The 15,603-nt window shown below is 35.8% G+C and overlaps 3 protein-coding genes across 5 annotated transcripts; 1 reads left to right on the top strand and 2 right to left on the bottom strand.

Moving 5' to 3' along the window:
- Positions 1–296: 296 nt before the first annotated feature.
- LOC135598599 (transcription factor SRM1-like) lies at positions 297–5,674 on the bottom strand. Of its 3 annotated transcripts, XM_065092658.1 has the most exons (5): positions 5,533–5,674; positions 5,264–5,380; positions 5,086–5,170; positions 4,294–4,890; positions 297–965 (listed from the first exon to the last, which is right to left on the bottom strand). In XM_065092658.1, exons 4-5 carry the CDS (start codon positions 4,668–4,670, stop codon positions 491–493), a joined length of 852 nt encoding a protein of 283 aa, XP_064948730.1. In that variant the 5' UTR covers positions 4,671–4,890; positions 5,086–5,170; positions 5,264–5,380; positions 5,533–5,674; the 3' UTR covers positions 297–490. The 3 variants fall into 3 exon arrangements, with proteins under 3 accessions (XP_064948730.1, XP_064948728.1, XP_064948729.1); XM_065092656.1 differs by having other exon boundaries at positions 4,294–5,170; XM_065092657.1 differs by having other exon boundaries at positions 4,294–5,170; positions 5,297–5,380.
- Positions 5,675–8,561: 2,887 nt separating this feature from the next.
- Positions 8,562–9,404, bottom strand: LOC135598038 (NDR1/HIN1-like protein 6). Its single transcript, XM_065091560.1, has one exon. It carries the CDS (start codon positions 9,402–9,404, stop codon positions 8,691–8,693), a length of 714 nt encoding a protein of 237 aa, XP_064947632.1. The 3' UTR covers positions 8,562–8,690.
- A 1,273-nt stretch (positions 9,405–10,677) lies between these two features.
- LOC103982951 (pentatricopeptide repeat-containing protein At5g38730) lies at positions 10,678–15,511 on the top strand. Its single transcript, XM_009400062.3, has 2 exons — positions 10,678–12,154; positions 12,931–15,511. The coding sequence occupies exons 1-2, from the start codon at positions 10,855–10,857 to the stop codon at positions 13,431–13,433; spliced, it is 1,803 nt and encodes a 600-aa protein (XP_009398337.1). The 5' UTR covers positions 10,678–10,854; the 3' UTR covers positions 13,434–15,511.
- The last annotated feature ends 92 nt before the right edge of the window (positions 15,512–15,603 follow it).

Genomic DNA, 15,603 nt, shown 5'->3' with positions numbered 1-15,603 from the left:
TCATTATTCATCTTCATCGATTTAAAGCATGAGAGGAATTGTCCATCTCAATATCTGACGCTTATAAAGACATGGTTCTCCGACTTAACAGAGAGTGGAGGTATCACGATGCCGAACTAACATTAGGTCAAATGAGCCCCATTTGTTGAACTGCATAATTATTAACCAATGTCATATCCTTCGAGCCCCATTTACCTCCACACAAACAGATCAAACAAGTTACCATAGAACCCAACTGAGTACTGAACACACAAAGAGCTGCCTTTGTCTATTTTGATTGCCACAACTTTCTCATGTTGCATTCCTGAATCAATAGTTTCCTTTAATAGCTTATTTTGACATGATCCAGTCAGTAATCAAGTAGTTGTACAAATACCAGAACACAGTCATCCATAAATGTGCTTGCATCTCTTAGCTTACTTGACATTAATGAGAAGTAGATGCAAGGTGGAGCTGCAGCATTCTCTTCTACTTCAAGATTCCCTTGTACTCAGCTACCAGATGATGTGGGAGGCATCTGATAGGTAGTCGATGAGATGCTCGCTGGGGTTCGCACCGGATAGCCGATATGGGATCCAGCAGGAACAGGAAGATTTACCGGAGTGCCTACTGCAGGCATAAGAGGACCGCCAACCACCGGCTGCCCGATGGTAGTTCCAAAGATACCAACTCCAGCTGGGTTGGCAGCTGATTGAAGAGAATGTTTGGCAGACTTCCCTGCAGTTGCCACAGATGCATTTATTTGACCAGTGATTGGCCCTTGAGGAGTCGGTGTGTCTCCGTTGGTCACAGTGGTTATGTCATGGATGCTTGTTCTTCTCCGATCTTTGTTCATCGAGTTCAACCGAATAAAGTACTTCTGTGCATGACTTGCAACTTGTGTAGGTGTTCTTGAGATCACAAAGTTCCGAGATATGCTCCTCCAATCACCTTTTCCGTACTTCTCAAGTCCAAGAAGAAATAATCTGTTAAAAATCAGGCAAGAATGCTAATTTTTATAAGCAGTTGCAGTATGATCTTGATGACAAGAATCACTCTGAGAGAATGTTTACAAAAATATTTGCAGATTAATAGGCAACCCTAGAGGTGAAGAGAGAAGCAACAAAGAAGCTGGACAAAAACAATTTGTTATATTTGATATAAGATTTTAGCAGAAACAACAAGAGTTCACTTCTCAGGGGACTAATTGATAAAATAATGTTCTAGATTAGAGTGAATTTTGCTGTAAGAGATACGTGGCTAACTACAAGTGACAACCTTATGCTTTTAGGATCTTAAGATCATTTGGAAGATCAAGGAGACAGATGGTCTTCATACCGAGAATATCTTATTTGTCTCTCATACATTCTTCCGCCTATGGTTCTTATGTTATCTTAGTCAAGTACTCTAGCCACCATAATCACAATGATCTGAACAATATCTTTAAGATGAAGAAAAGAACCTAACTGCAAGACCAAGGCCTGGTTCAACAGTTGCAGATGATCCACCAAAAGCAACTAACATATTTCTTGGTATATCAGGCAAAAACTTGAACTATGCATACATATATTTTTGAAAAGAGGTAAAGTCAACAGTGATATAATAACTGATGTTAATGAAGCAATATAATAACCTGACTGGTGGAAATTTAAACCCAACCTATGTCTTTCTCCATGAGAAGAAAGGAAACAGAAAATTTTCATTTCTCTCTTCAGATTCATATTTCCACATTCCAAATTGTCTAAATCTTTCAATCATTAACACTTGGGATCATAGAGTAAGTGACAATTTTTACTTCCCATTTAACATTATGGCTTCAAGGACTGAAAGAAGATGACATCTAAAGTGCAGAGAGGATGATAGCCTTCATACTAACATTGCATAATTTGTCATCTAATCTACTTAAGGTGTTAGTTCTGAGTCTTGAACCATCTGCCTACCGCTGGGATAGCTAATTAATATGGAATGATCATCTCCTACTATTCTTTTATTCGTCATCTAATACGTGTTTCCATGAAACAAGATTATATGATCAAGATAGAGAGTGAGCCACAAAGAATGTGAAGAAATTCAACAGGGCAAGATGATTTGAGAAGAAGCAGAAAAAAACCTATTGTTTAGCTTCCATATTAATTATTGTCTGTCCCTACTTAACTCTTAAAAAGAATACACATCTCTATGACAATATCTTGCAAATTCCTAAGTTTAGAGAGGACATATGCATATATAGTTTGCTGGCACCTCTGAGAACAATATATAGGAAGGTCCATTGATGTCCCTTCTTTGTTCTTCAAAATATAAATCTCAACAACTCACAAGAAAAAATGTCAGAATCACCCAAGAAAAGGGAAAAAGAAGAAAAGTTAGATAAGAACAATTAGTTTTAAGGAAGCTAGTCTCATTTGTTTTGCCCATTCTCTTGTTGTATAAGGGAAAACATATCCCTTGTTTTTTATATAAAGAAATCAATTTCAACAACTCATGAAAACTTAGAGTCAGACTTTGGTTAAAGAAGCATGTAAAGGTTTATGAAACAATTGTTTCAAGGTACCTAAACCCAAGGTTCTCAATTTCAATCCGTAGCAGTGTACTGAGCCCTACTCAGTATGGTACGTGTTGAGGCATACCGACAGTATACCAGGGTGTACCGATAGTACGCCCAAAAAGAGCTAAAAAATCTTCAAAAATGCCTAGAAATAATAGTCCAAAAATATTGGGGCGTACCAACCGGTACACCTTGGTAATGGTCGAAATCCGGGGCATACTGACCGGTACACATCAGTAAAGATCGAAATCTGAGACGTACCAATCGGAATGCCTCAATAACGGTTGGATTTCGACTATTAGCGCTTGGTACAGACCCTATATCGCCCGATACGGGGTCAAAACACTAGTATTGCCTGATAGAGGATGGTCCGCATATCAATATCCTCTCGGACCGATATGTACTGCTCGTACTGGGCATTACACATCGAAATTGAGAACCCTACCTGAACTAAAGAACAAGCCTAAATAGTGTTACCTATTTAATGGAAACAACAAATTGTAAAACAATGCCAATTAAGAGAAATCTTTGGAAAGAGACAGTAATTCTTTTTTTTTTTTCCTCTTAGAAGCAGCGGCATTTTTAAGTATATGACCTATATCCTCCTGGAAAGGTTGTACAATGTGATCTTAACCAATTTGAGATGAAAGTTCACATTTTTTAATACCAATCAGTCTGACATCTTGAACAAAAAATGGACAAAGATTTACTTCTGGAGGTAAGAGGACAAGCAGGTATAAAGAACAAATAATTTCAATAAAAATCTTGATCATGTTTGAACAAAAAAAGGTTATTATGGTAAGGTAGAGCAGATAACTTAATACAATCTGGCCCTTGCTGTATCGATGTCAGAAGATGAAATGGCAATGAATTTGATTGATTTGAAGTTCAGGTAAAATAAGTATACTTCGAATGACAGTGAAAGCTATCTTTTGCTAAATGATTTACCACAGATTGTGATTTATCATTATAAATGATGCAAAATTTTTCGATGCTATATAAGATATCATAAATCAACTAAGAATGAAAAACATATAGTCCAGACCCAGAACATGCATAGAGAAATTCCTCAAAAGAAAACAAGACAAAAACAACATCAATAGAGAAAGGACACATCCAATGCCATATACAAGTCTTCAATTATTTGTTACTCGATCATCACCACTGGCTTCTGATTCATAGATGATAAAGACTAGAAACATACTGCCAAACCACACACCCTTTGTAAGGTAAAAGATGTATCACCATTTTAACAAGTACTAAATCAATATAGTTCTAATGACTACAGGGATTAAATCTGGGATACTAATGGTAATATAGTTCTAATGACTACAGGGATTAAACCTGGGATACTAATAGGAATATTCTTCTTCATCACATATTGGAGAAACAACTAGGTTATTCCACTCAGAGTGTGCTTTTTCTAGGGATCCACTCTAGTCTTTTGAACAAGACCAAAAAGAAAATGATGTTCACCACATCAGAAGCATAAAAATACATAGACGAAGACCATATAAACAACCCATTATAATAAATTTCCAAGACAGTTTTCCTAAAGTTCATCAATATTTATATTCTTTAAGTGTATGTATAAATTTTTATGCTAAACCTGTGACTTTCTTAAATAGCACTGATCCATCAGTACCTAAAAATGCTATTCAAGAGGATTTTCTGCATCAACACGATCACATTCATGAATCTAAAAAACCAAAATAGTCCAACATGATACCTATAAAACCCAAGAAAAAAGATGAGTATGGTGGTTCAACCTGTGCTCATCCTCGGTCCATGCTATCCCCTTTCTGCGCTCTTGATCAGATCTCGATGCTTTCCCACCATGGGCAGAATCACCATGAGAGTGGCATCCCTTTTTGCTGCTGCCGCCACCTTCATTGGCCAGGTCACCACCTTCCGAGGAAGATGGATAGCAAGGCAAGGGCACCCGGCCGGACTCGATGCCATTGACATCCTCCACAAGAAGTTCGTAATGGTGCTTGATGTCCTCAATGGTTTTCCCAGGCACATCCACAGCAATTTTCTCCCACCGGTTGTCGCAATCCTCATGGTGAGTGGCCAGAGCATATTCAAATGCCTTATCCTGCTCCCTAGTCCACGATGGACTGCAGCTTGCTTCTTCCATCACCATCCCCCCAATTTAGCAGCAGATCAAACTTGTTCTTCACCGAAGAAAAGGATTGAAGCAAGCAAAAGAGGTTTCCCAAAACTCCCCAAAACCAGTCAAGTGACTCACAAGTGCAAGACAGGAACCTTCACTGAGTTCACTCAAGTAGCTCTTGGATGCCAAATCTCAGCAACAACAGTTACTAACTAGATAATTGTAGCTGGAAATCATGCCCAAAATAATTCTACAGAAACATTTCAAGCATGCAGAAGGAAAACACATAAGTGTCACGGGGAAGCATTGCAAGGAAGGATAACCAATCGATGCAACAATAAGCTGAGATAAATGCACCCAATGACCCTCAATTGGAAAGGCGAAGAGAAGATGAGATTACATCCAGGTTCACTACCCGACATAAAATGGGGGTTCCTGAAATTACCTAGAAGAGATAGGGAAGCCAACACCTGACTAAAAAGGCAACAAGAATGCAGTTGGGGTTTCGGGAGTGGGCAATCGAAAGAGACCTGATCAAGCAAATCCAAACACACTGAAAGTGAAAATCTCATAAACTATGCTTTCACGTTTGATTACGCAGTAAAAATCAGGTTTTTACTCACCATCCCAACCAAGAACACCAGAAAGGCACCCACCTTTTTGTTTCTACTGATCGATCCAGAAGCCGCACTCGCACAACATCATACCAATCGCTCAAGTCCAATTCCCATCGATTATGTCTGCAACAAACGGATTGAAGAAACCATATGAATGAGTACAAGATGTCTCACATCACGTTCGCTGGAATCCAAAACGGCACTGCTGACTTTTCTATCCCTTCTCGAGCGGATAAACATGGTGACCGGGCGTAAAATCGCCGGCCAAAACTTACATTTACGACTTCACAGTCGAATCGAAACCACGTGTATGGAGTTCACGGGAAGAGGAGCAGCTGCACGGGAGAAATCGAAGAAACTGGAAGGAGAAGGATCCGAGGAGACGTGTGAGATCCGAACACCGAGAACCTCCTCTAAACCCTGCGGCGGACTACAAAGCTTTGGTTACTATTTTACCGTCAGATATATATATATATATATCGAAATTTTTTCGAAAATTCGTCTATTATTTTTTAGTTGGTAAATATTATATATATACATATATATGTATATGTATATATTTATATATATATACATATATATGTATATATGTATATATATATATACATATATATGTATATATGTATATATATATATGTATATATATACATATATATGTATATATATAATATTTACCAACTAAAAAATAATAGACGAATTTTCGAAAAAAAAACTTCTGACCTTTTCTTTTGGTCTGAGAACACCTCAACTTCAAAAAAACCAAACAGCACTAATATTTTTTAGAAAAATCACTTGAATTAATTTAAAAATATTAGTATTAAAAATCACTTGAATTCACAAATGATTAACTCGGATAAAAAATTAATTTAACTTAAATCAGTGATTTTATAGTACAATATATATTATTATTTCACCTTTAGTTGTTTCATTGCACTCTAAATCTTTTTAAGCATCTTTAACTGTGTTATTGTATTTAAAGTCGAGTTTTATCACTGGCGATACTAATTTCTTTAAGCTTCTATTCCATTGTTGTCGCATTGTTCTGTATATTTTTTATTTTTATAAAAATATTTGTTGAAACATATGAACTTTTGGTTTATTGTATAGTTAGGGGTTTAGAGTTGTATTGATGTTTAATATTCTATTGTTGTCACATTGTTTGTGACAAAGCTTGGAAGGTTTTTTAAGGTATCTCTCCATTTCTAAAAAAATATTTGCTAGAAAAATCTGAACTTTTAAATTATTGTGTAGCAAGAGTTGTAGGGTCACATTGATATTTAATATTCTAAACAGTGTTATGAAAACTTGTTGTTTTACTATCAATATTTTGAGCATTCTATACAAAAATAAAGTCTATGTGTAGAATAATATATTATTTTTCACCTTATTTATTTAATTTTCAATAATTATAATTCATCAACTGCAATATTTTTTTTTAACATTTGAGCCTCTAAAGAGGCCCATAATATATGTAGAAATTTTGGTTCAGAGAAGAAAATATCTAATAAATGATGTAATTTTATTGAGAAAAAAATTAAAAACAATGTATCAAATAGATGCACAATTTAAAATGATCTCAAATTTTTAGGAAAGCTTTGAAAAGGATACTTATGGACATATGTTATCGATTTTCTATTTCAGAGATTTTTTGGTATTATTTGTATATTTTCTCTTTTTTTATTTTTTAAAAAATTATATGGCATCAATGCAATATTTTTTCATATTTGAGCTTTTAAATAGGTCAACAATATATGTAGAAAATTTTATCTAGGAATTTTTTTTTTCTAATAGGTGATGCACTGTTATTGAGGAAAATATAAAAATAGTGCATCACATATATGCATTGTTCAAAATAATCTTATTTTTTTAAAGAAAACTTTAAATAGGATAATTAAGGACATATGTCACTGGTTTTTTATTTTAAAGATTTTTTTTATACTTAATGGTGTGTCATTTTTATCCTTATTTTATATATTTTAAATATATTATAATGCATCTATACAATATTTTTTCACATCTGAGTTTCTAATTAGGTTAACATTATATGTAGAAAATTTGGTTTAAATGCCTTGTTTTTGAGGGAAAAAAAAAACAATGATCACATAGATGCATTGTCAAAATGATTGAAAGTTTTTAGGAAAACTTTGAATAGGACACTTATGGACATATGTTATTACTTTTCTATTTTAGAGATTTTTTGATATTTTTATGATTTTTTGATCATTTGAACAGCATGTTATTTTTTATTTTGTCCTTTTTTATATTTTTAACAAATTATAATGCATCCCTATAATATTTTTTTACATTTGAGCTTCTAAATAGGTTAATAATATATATAATATTTGATCTAGAAAAAAAATTCTAATAGGTGATACACTTTTTTTGAGGAATAATAAAAAAAACAGTACATCATATAAATGCACTGCTCCAAATGAACAGAAATTTTTAGAAAATCTTAGAATAAGATAGTTATAGCCATATGTCATTGTTTTTTTTTAGTTTAGAGATTTTTTTGATATTTTTATGGATTTATGATCATTTGTGTTTCATTTTTTTATATTTCTAATAAATTATAATACATTTATATAATACTTTTTTACATTTGAACTTCTATATAGGTTAGCAATATGTGTAAAAAATTTACACTAGACAAAAAAATTCTAATAGGCGATATACTATTCAAAATGATATGAAATTTTTAGGAAAACTTTCAAGACTATTATGGATATATATGGTTTTTAATTTTAGAGTATTATTTTAGATTATTTATTGATATTTGATAATATAATCAATGTTTTTTTTTCTTATTTTTTATATTTTTAATAAATTATAAAAATATATTAATATAATAGGTCAATAATATATGTAAAAATTTTGGTTTAGAAAACAAATTTCCTTATAAGTGATGTATTATTTTTGAGAAAATATAAAATAGTGCATCACATGGATGCACTATTCAAAATGATCTGAAATTTTAAGGAAAGCTTTGAATAGGATACTTATGGACATATTATGTCTCATCTACCAATTTAAAACAAAAAAAATTTAAAATAATATAACAATGAGAACTTTGAAGGATATTCACATGATATCTAAGCAGGTCAACACATGAAGTTTCATGTGTTGGCCTAAGCATTCCTTAGGCTTTGTTGGATTTAGATTACATGCATGACCCAACTTTGTTTCAAGTAACAATCTTCTTTCCTTCTCTCTTTTATAATCTTAAAATTCTCATCAACTTCAATGATAATTTTAAGATACATTGGAATATACCATCAATGATCAAATGCAAATAAACTGAGCTAATGGCTAGGCATGTTCAGACCGTGCATGCATATGCTTTAACATGTCTGCATGCAACATCTTCTGATACAAATGACATAAATTGGTAGATGATACAAAGAGAGAAGTCGAGATGTGAGAAGGAAAGGAATCAGAGCTTCAACTTGAACTTGCAGTGGCTTGATCTGAGGCTGATGCTGTTGCTGCTACTCAAGCTGTTCACCACGATGTTGCACCTCACCTTGAAGCTCACCTTCGGAAGCTTCAGCCTCCCTAGCTTCACCCTCACCGGCACACTTCCCCTGAAGTCCAGCAGTACCGTCCCCGTCTGCTGCTGCTGCTGCTGCAGCTCCTGCAGCAGCCCGCTACCCAGCTGCGTCTCCCCCGCGAGCAACAGGCTCACCACCGTCGTGTTCCGGTGGCCCTGGTAGAACACGGGGAAGGCTCCGGTACACAGCCTGGTGCCGTTGTACCACGCACTCAGGTGGCTGCCGTGCCCGTAGTAGATGCCGATCCGCTTGTTGGGGTTCCTCGCGGTGACCGTCAAGTTGAAGGTGGCGCTGATGGTCGTGTCGTCGTCGACGGTGAAGTTGGAGAGGGTGAGACGGTCGACGGAGTACTTGGGGATCTTGGGGCGGAAGACGAGGTACAGGATGCCGACAGTGGCGCCAATGGCTATGATGAGGACGACAAGGGTGAGGACCGTGCAGCACAGGCACCTGCAGCAGCGGCTCCTCCTCCTCCTCGTCCTCGAACTCTTTGGCTGCTGTTGGTCGTTCTCACCGCTCTTTGCGGCTTGCGACGGCGACGGAAGTGGAGATTCGACGTCCACCGCAGCCGGGTGGATTCTGTGGGGCTCAGCCATCTCAAGGCCAAGGATGAAGTCGACGGCATGCATGAGGAGGGGTTATGTAAGCTTGTTTGGCGGCTAAAAGCTTCGTGGGTTTCCAAGCTTGACTTCGCTCCATTCATATGCAATATAAGACTTCGTCATCGTTTCCTTTGGAGGCTTCTCGTCCTCGTTTTCGACTGGTCTGACGATGAGACCTGAGTTGCATCCAGAAGAAAGGAAATCTTTACGAGGATATATTACTATGGATTACGTGACAAACTTGTGTTGCAGATAGCATTTGGTCTTCCTTCGAAGTTTCTCTGATAATTTTTCTTGTTCATGCGTGGAAATTTCTGTTGAAATTTTTACTCATTCGTTGCTTGATAATTTAGGGTGTTTTTTTTTTTCTGACAAATCAATTTTTCTCGACATATACGTATTATTCACAGACTAAAATGTGGGATAATTGTTAAAACAGGGATGCTTTCATGAAATATAAGTATCCAATAACTATTGGATCTTGACAAAATATGTACCAATCAAGTAAGTTAATACCTTGAATTTTCAACCCTTTATGAATTTATATTAGACTATTAAATAAATGTATTTAGTATTTCCAATATAAGTATATGATGATGGATATATTGAGTTACAAAATAAAAAAAATGGTGACATAATAGAGGACTGCTAAGAAGATTTATAGATACTTAAGCTTAGAGAAATGAGATAATTAGTATAGGAGGAAATATTATTTAAAATTATAAATATAAATATAAATATCATAAAAAATATATCCTAAATATGTGGGATATTAGGGGGCTAATTATATATTATCTCCTGTACTTAGACTCTATTAATATTGTGATCTTTTTACTTAAAAAATTTATATTAAGATCTTTATAGTTTTAAAAGTAAAATAAGTAATCTCATTTGTCTTAATATCATCCGTTGCATTGATAGAACAACACAACAGGATCGGTAAAAAAGTAATGGATAAAAAGATAATTTTAATATATCTTTTATTTATAATAATTTTATCGATAAAAAAGTTAATTTTAACATCCCTTAGAAATGAAACAAATATTGAAATTATTTTTTTGTCTATCACTTTCGTACCGATCCAAGTGTCAGATATTATATTTTTATTAATATAACTAAATAAGATTATTTATTTTATTTTCAGAATTATCAAAAAAATTTCAGTATAGAGACCGTAATAATAATAATAATATGATCTTGTAATTATTAGCTATCGCATATATGCCACATCAATGCGAACAACATATTCATATGAATAGATTAGGATTTGGCATGCGCACATGCACGCGACAAGGCAGGCTGGTCGCGGGTGGGAGACTGCGTCGGAAAGTTGGCGACCTCCACAGCGTCACCTGTGCAAATCGAAAGGCAGAGATGCGGTGGCGCTTAACGCGACCTCGTCGCCAGTGGAATTGAAGCGATTTCTTTGGCCGGTCGTCTTGAGATGGGCGGCATTTCGCACGGAAGGAACGAGGCGGCATTCATTCAAGGTGTTTGCGCAATTGTCTCAAAGGGGAATTGGTGTACCCTGTGGCTCCCCCGTGTCAGCGATCGCTTCACCACCTCCAATGTGCACCAGATCCTGCTTCAGCTGTCCGCCGACACCGCCCTCTCCTGGAATTTCTTCAAGTGGGCGCAGTCTATTCCCCACTACCACCATTCCCTCCCAACCAACTTCACCATGGTACACCTCCTCACCAGGAGCAGGCGATTCCAAGAAGCGCGGAACTTGCTCCAGAAGTTCGCGTTTAAGGGGTTCCTCTCGTCGCCGACGGTGTTGAGTGCGTTGCTGAGCGATCATGGCGATCAAGACTCGAATTCGCAGATCCTGAGTTGGCTGGTGTTCATCTACTCCCGGTCGAACAAGACGCATGATGCAATCCAGATACTTGAGCTGATGAAATCTCGTGGACTGAGGCTTGATCCACATGCTTGCAGTGCCCTCTTGAGCGCGCTAGCCAAGGCAAGACTGACAGCCACAGCTTGGAATGTATACGACGACATCCTCCGCATGGGGGTTGTTGCCAATGTCCACATTCTCAATGTCATGATCCATGTTTGTTTCAAGTCGGGTGACACTGAGAAGGCTGAGAAGTTGGTCAGTGAGATGGATGGGAAGGTGGTACGTCCTGATTTGTTCACCTATAACACCTTGATCTCATTATATTGCAAGAAGGGCATGCACTATGAGGCTTTGGCTGTTCAGGAGAGAATGGAGAAGGAAGGAATTCATCCCGATATTGTAACTTATAATTCTCTTATCTATGGATTCTGTAAAGACGGTAGAATGAGGGAAGCCTCGAGGCTTTTTAAGGAAATCAAAGGTGCAGCTCCAAACCAAGTGACCTACACTACTCTTATTGATGGCTACTGCAGAGTTAATGACCTCGACGAAGGGCTTAGATTGCGTGAAGAGATGGAGGCAAAAGGAATGTATCCTGGGGTGGCTACATATAATGCAATCATCCGTAAGCTATGTGAAGAAGGCAAAATGAGGGCTGTTAATGATCTCCTGAATGAGATGGATGATCGAAGGGTTCAACCTGATAATGTCACGTGCAACACCTTGATTAATGCATATTGCAAGAGAGGAAATATGGATTTTGCATGGAAGCTTAGGAACAAGATGTTGGAATCAGGGCAAGTGCTAGACCAGTTTACATACAAGGCCCTAATACATGGATTCTGCAAGGTTCAGGAACTAGACGAGGCTAAGGAAGTCCTCCTAGACATGCTGGATGCAGGTATATCAGACTCTATTGTACATTATCAATTGTGATCTATTTAACTCATAAACTGATTACTAATTGGCAGGAGGAAAAAGAAAAGTAAGAATAACATGAGTGGTAAAATATGTTTGTTTTGTAAACTCAACCAGATAAGGTTCAAATTGTTTGCAACTCCAGCAGTGCTTACTTAATGGAACAAGACTTGCTGTATAATATTTGATGTTAGTAAGAATCCAAGTAAGATTGAACAAGTGATGTATGTATGATATTTGATGTTTTTGATGTCTATATTGTATTTGGTTTTTGTGATGCACATATGATATTTGATGTTTATACCGGATACACTTTTTATATATAATCAGTAGCATCAGTTATACTTTTCATATTTTTCCTTAGCAGATGCCTGGTAAGTATGACATGGTGCATCTCTTGTATTAGGGGGTTTGTTTTTAGATGCATCTTGGCAAATTAAATTAGATTTTATCTAAATCATATTTTAGATGAACCACCTTCCTAGAGTTAGCACAGCACCACTTCGTGAGTAAGAGGTGTATTAACCACTAGGCCAATAGCTGGTTTGTGAGTTAATAGCTTGACTTGCTAGACTGTCAATATCTCCTTTTGGTAATGTAATTGTGCTTCTTGTGTAGCAGTCTGATATTTTTTAACTTTCATCTGCATTCACATTTACTATTTCAGTGCTTTTCACCCTTTGAAGAAAATTTACATTGGTGCTAGCATCCCTTGTTTAATCCTCTATGATAATTTGCTTGCTGATCCACTACATGCAGGTTTTGCACCAAACTACAGTACTTACTCATGGCTTGTAGATAGTTACTGCAGCCTGAACAATGTGGAGGCCGTGCTAAGCATCCCAGATGAGATAGCACATAGAGGTCTTTCTGTGGATAAGTCGTTATATAGAGCTCTAATAAGAAGACTATGCAAACGAGGTTTAGTTGATTTTGCACAGAAGGCATTCAACAAAATGCTAGAAAAAGGTTTATTAGGTGATAGTCTTGTGTATGCTAGTCTTGCATATGCTTACTTGAGCACAGGAAAGCGGATCGCAGCTTGTGAGATACTAAATGAAATGGTTAAGAAGCAATTGATAATAACAGCTAAAATTTACAAGTCACTCTGTGCTTCACTTGCAAATGATAGTGGCATTCTAGATTTACTCTGGAGCCATGCCATTGAGAGAGGTCTGATTGCTAGGAATGTCTACAAATTGATGCAAGAAGCCAAGCTAAACTCTCAGAATGATACTTTGAATATGTCAAGTCCATTTTGATGAAAAAACACTGTTCATTTCAATTATATGATCTGGTGATATTATTTGGCAAAGTGACAAAAGTCTTCATATTGGGAATGATGCTTCAACAATATGCTGAACAAACAGATGCCAAAATATAGAGGTACATATTCTTTTTTAATTATTAACATTTTGCGTTGTCTCCGGACCACATTTCTGTTTCCCTTTGAGTCTATAGATTTCAGGTTCACAACAACTATTAAAACAGGGGAACCTGAAAAGTTACTCCATGGACTGACAGTCGATCAAGTTGAATGTTCACTCAACTTGGGTGAGTCAAAGTTTCCAACGTTTGTCGTCTTGAGTGCTCAAACCCTGAATACTCGAGGACATTGAAATAATATGCTATCCATTTGGTGTGCTATATATTATATATATTTTTTAAAGATTTGATAACATGCAGATGATCATCCTGTGTATAAAGCTTATGTGAAATGGTAGCAATTGAATTTTATCTCATTATGCATTTTAACCTATTGGACATTTTGATCAACCTAGACATATGCTAGGTATTGAAGATGAGGGCATCCCTTTCAGGCATCATGAGGCCAAGTTAAAAAGGTAAAATATGTTATTTCGACTAAAAGAAAGTTTGCCAGATGTAAAAAGAAAAATAGAAAGAAAAAGATAATAATATACACAATCAACAACCAAAATTGTGATGTAATTTCCTTGAATGTCTTGGTTGCATGGATGTACTTTCTTTTTATGATACTTGTTTGCTTCTTTGAATTGAATCTTGTTGAATTTTCACATTGACTGTGCTCTAATTATTATTATTATTATTATTATTATTATTATTATTATTATTATTATTATTATTATTATTATTATTATCTCCATTTCCCTATGTATTACTGTTTGCATTAGGCTCACACATTATGCTCATAAGGAATAAAAGACCTGACTTGTGATATAAGGATGTTTATGGTCCCAGCTACCTGGACCAAAGTATACTGAACTTCATTGATCCTGTTTTCTTTCTTGTGTAAGTTTATTTACTTTGTAGTTCCATTTTTCAGTTTATCTGAAAACAATTAGGAGACCATTGTGAATGTAATTTGAGATTGCATATTTGTTTTCATGCCTTAAAGGTCCAGTGTAACTATTAGCCCTAGCATTATGAAAAACTTGTTCAATACCCCCGTTGTGAGTGAAATAGTAGTCGGAATAATTGTATGTGGACCCATAAGCTGAATACAAAGCACAATGTTAGCAGCATAAACAGGATACATACATGGGGCATTAGGGATAAACTACAATTTGTCTTTAAACTTTGGAGCAAAGTTCATTGGATTCCAAATCAATAGTTGGCATATGACTTTTAAACCTATAATTATTGTAGCTAATCCCAGATACTTTTAGGGCTATCCACTGATTTCAGTCGGTACAAAGTTTTGTCATATTTGTATCCTTCTCCTTGCTTGTCTGAACCATTGTATTTGTTAAATTACACTCCATCATAATTGTATGATTAATTAAAATCCTAGAATGGAATTAAAAATACAGGAACAAAACATGCTTGAATTGGCTACCTTATCTGTCTTGAGAGTTTTATGTCATATTTTTCAGCATAGCTATGAGGAGTTCAATTCTGCAACAATTGGCAAGGTAAATGGGGTACTACAAGAGAGGAGAGGAGGGGGTGGGGATGTATGGAAGCATCTGTGTTGATACTGTTCCTACAGAACTGTTACCTATTTTATGCTCTATCTCTGTGGACATTTTTATAACAGGATGTGATCATCAATAAACTTTTTCTTTTTTCCAGAGTACTTCATATTAACCTCTTTGTCTACTAATTGGTTTTGAGAGGCTGCACATGACTCATGCATTCTAAATCCTTGATCAACAACTAGTTCTTACTTGAAACAACAATGCAGTAGGAAACAATTTTTTTTCTTTGCTGAATAGTTTTGCCAAGAAGTTACCAACAATTACCATTTGATTATTACTATGTGCTTGGATCACTGATCATGGCCTTAATCAGATCTTTGCAAGTTTCTTTTTTTCTCCAAAAAAATAAAAAACCAGAACAAAATATTTTTTTATTTTTAAGTTTCAGAAAAAGCAGAGTGCTGAGAGTTGTGGTGTTAAATTAATGCAAGGTTTTAAATTTTGTGTATCATGTGTTGATATAAATCATATA

The sequence above is a fragment of the Musa acuminata genome, chromosome BXJ2-1 (genome assembly GCF_036884655.1).
Source record: "Musa acuminata AAA Group cultivar baxijiao chromosome BXJ2-1, Cavendish_Baxijiao_AAA, whole genome shotgun sequence".
Taxonomy (NCBI): Eukaryota; Viridiplantae; Streptophyta; class Magnoliopsida; order Zingiberales; family Musaceae; genus Musa; species Musa acuminata.
This window is presented reverse-complemented; position numbering and strand designations above follow the sequence as displayed.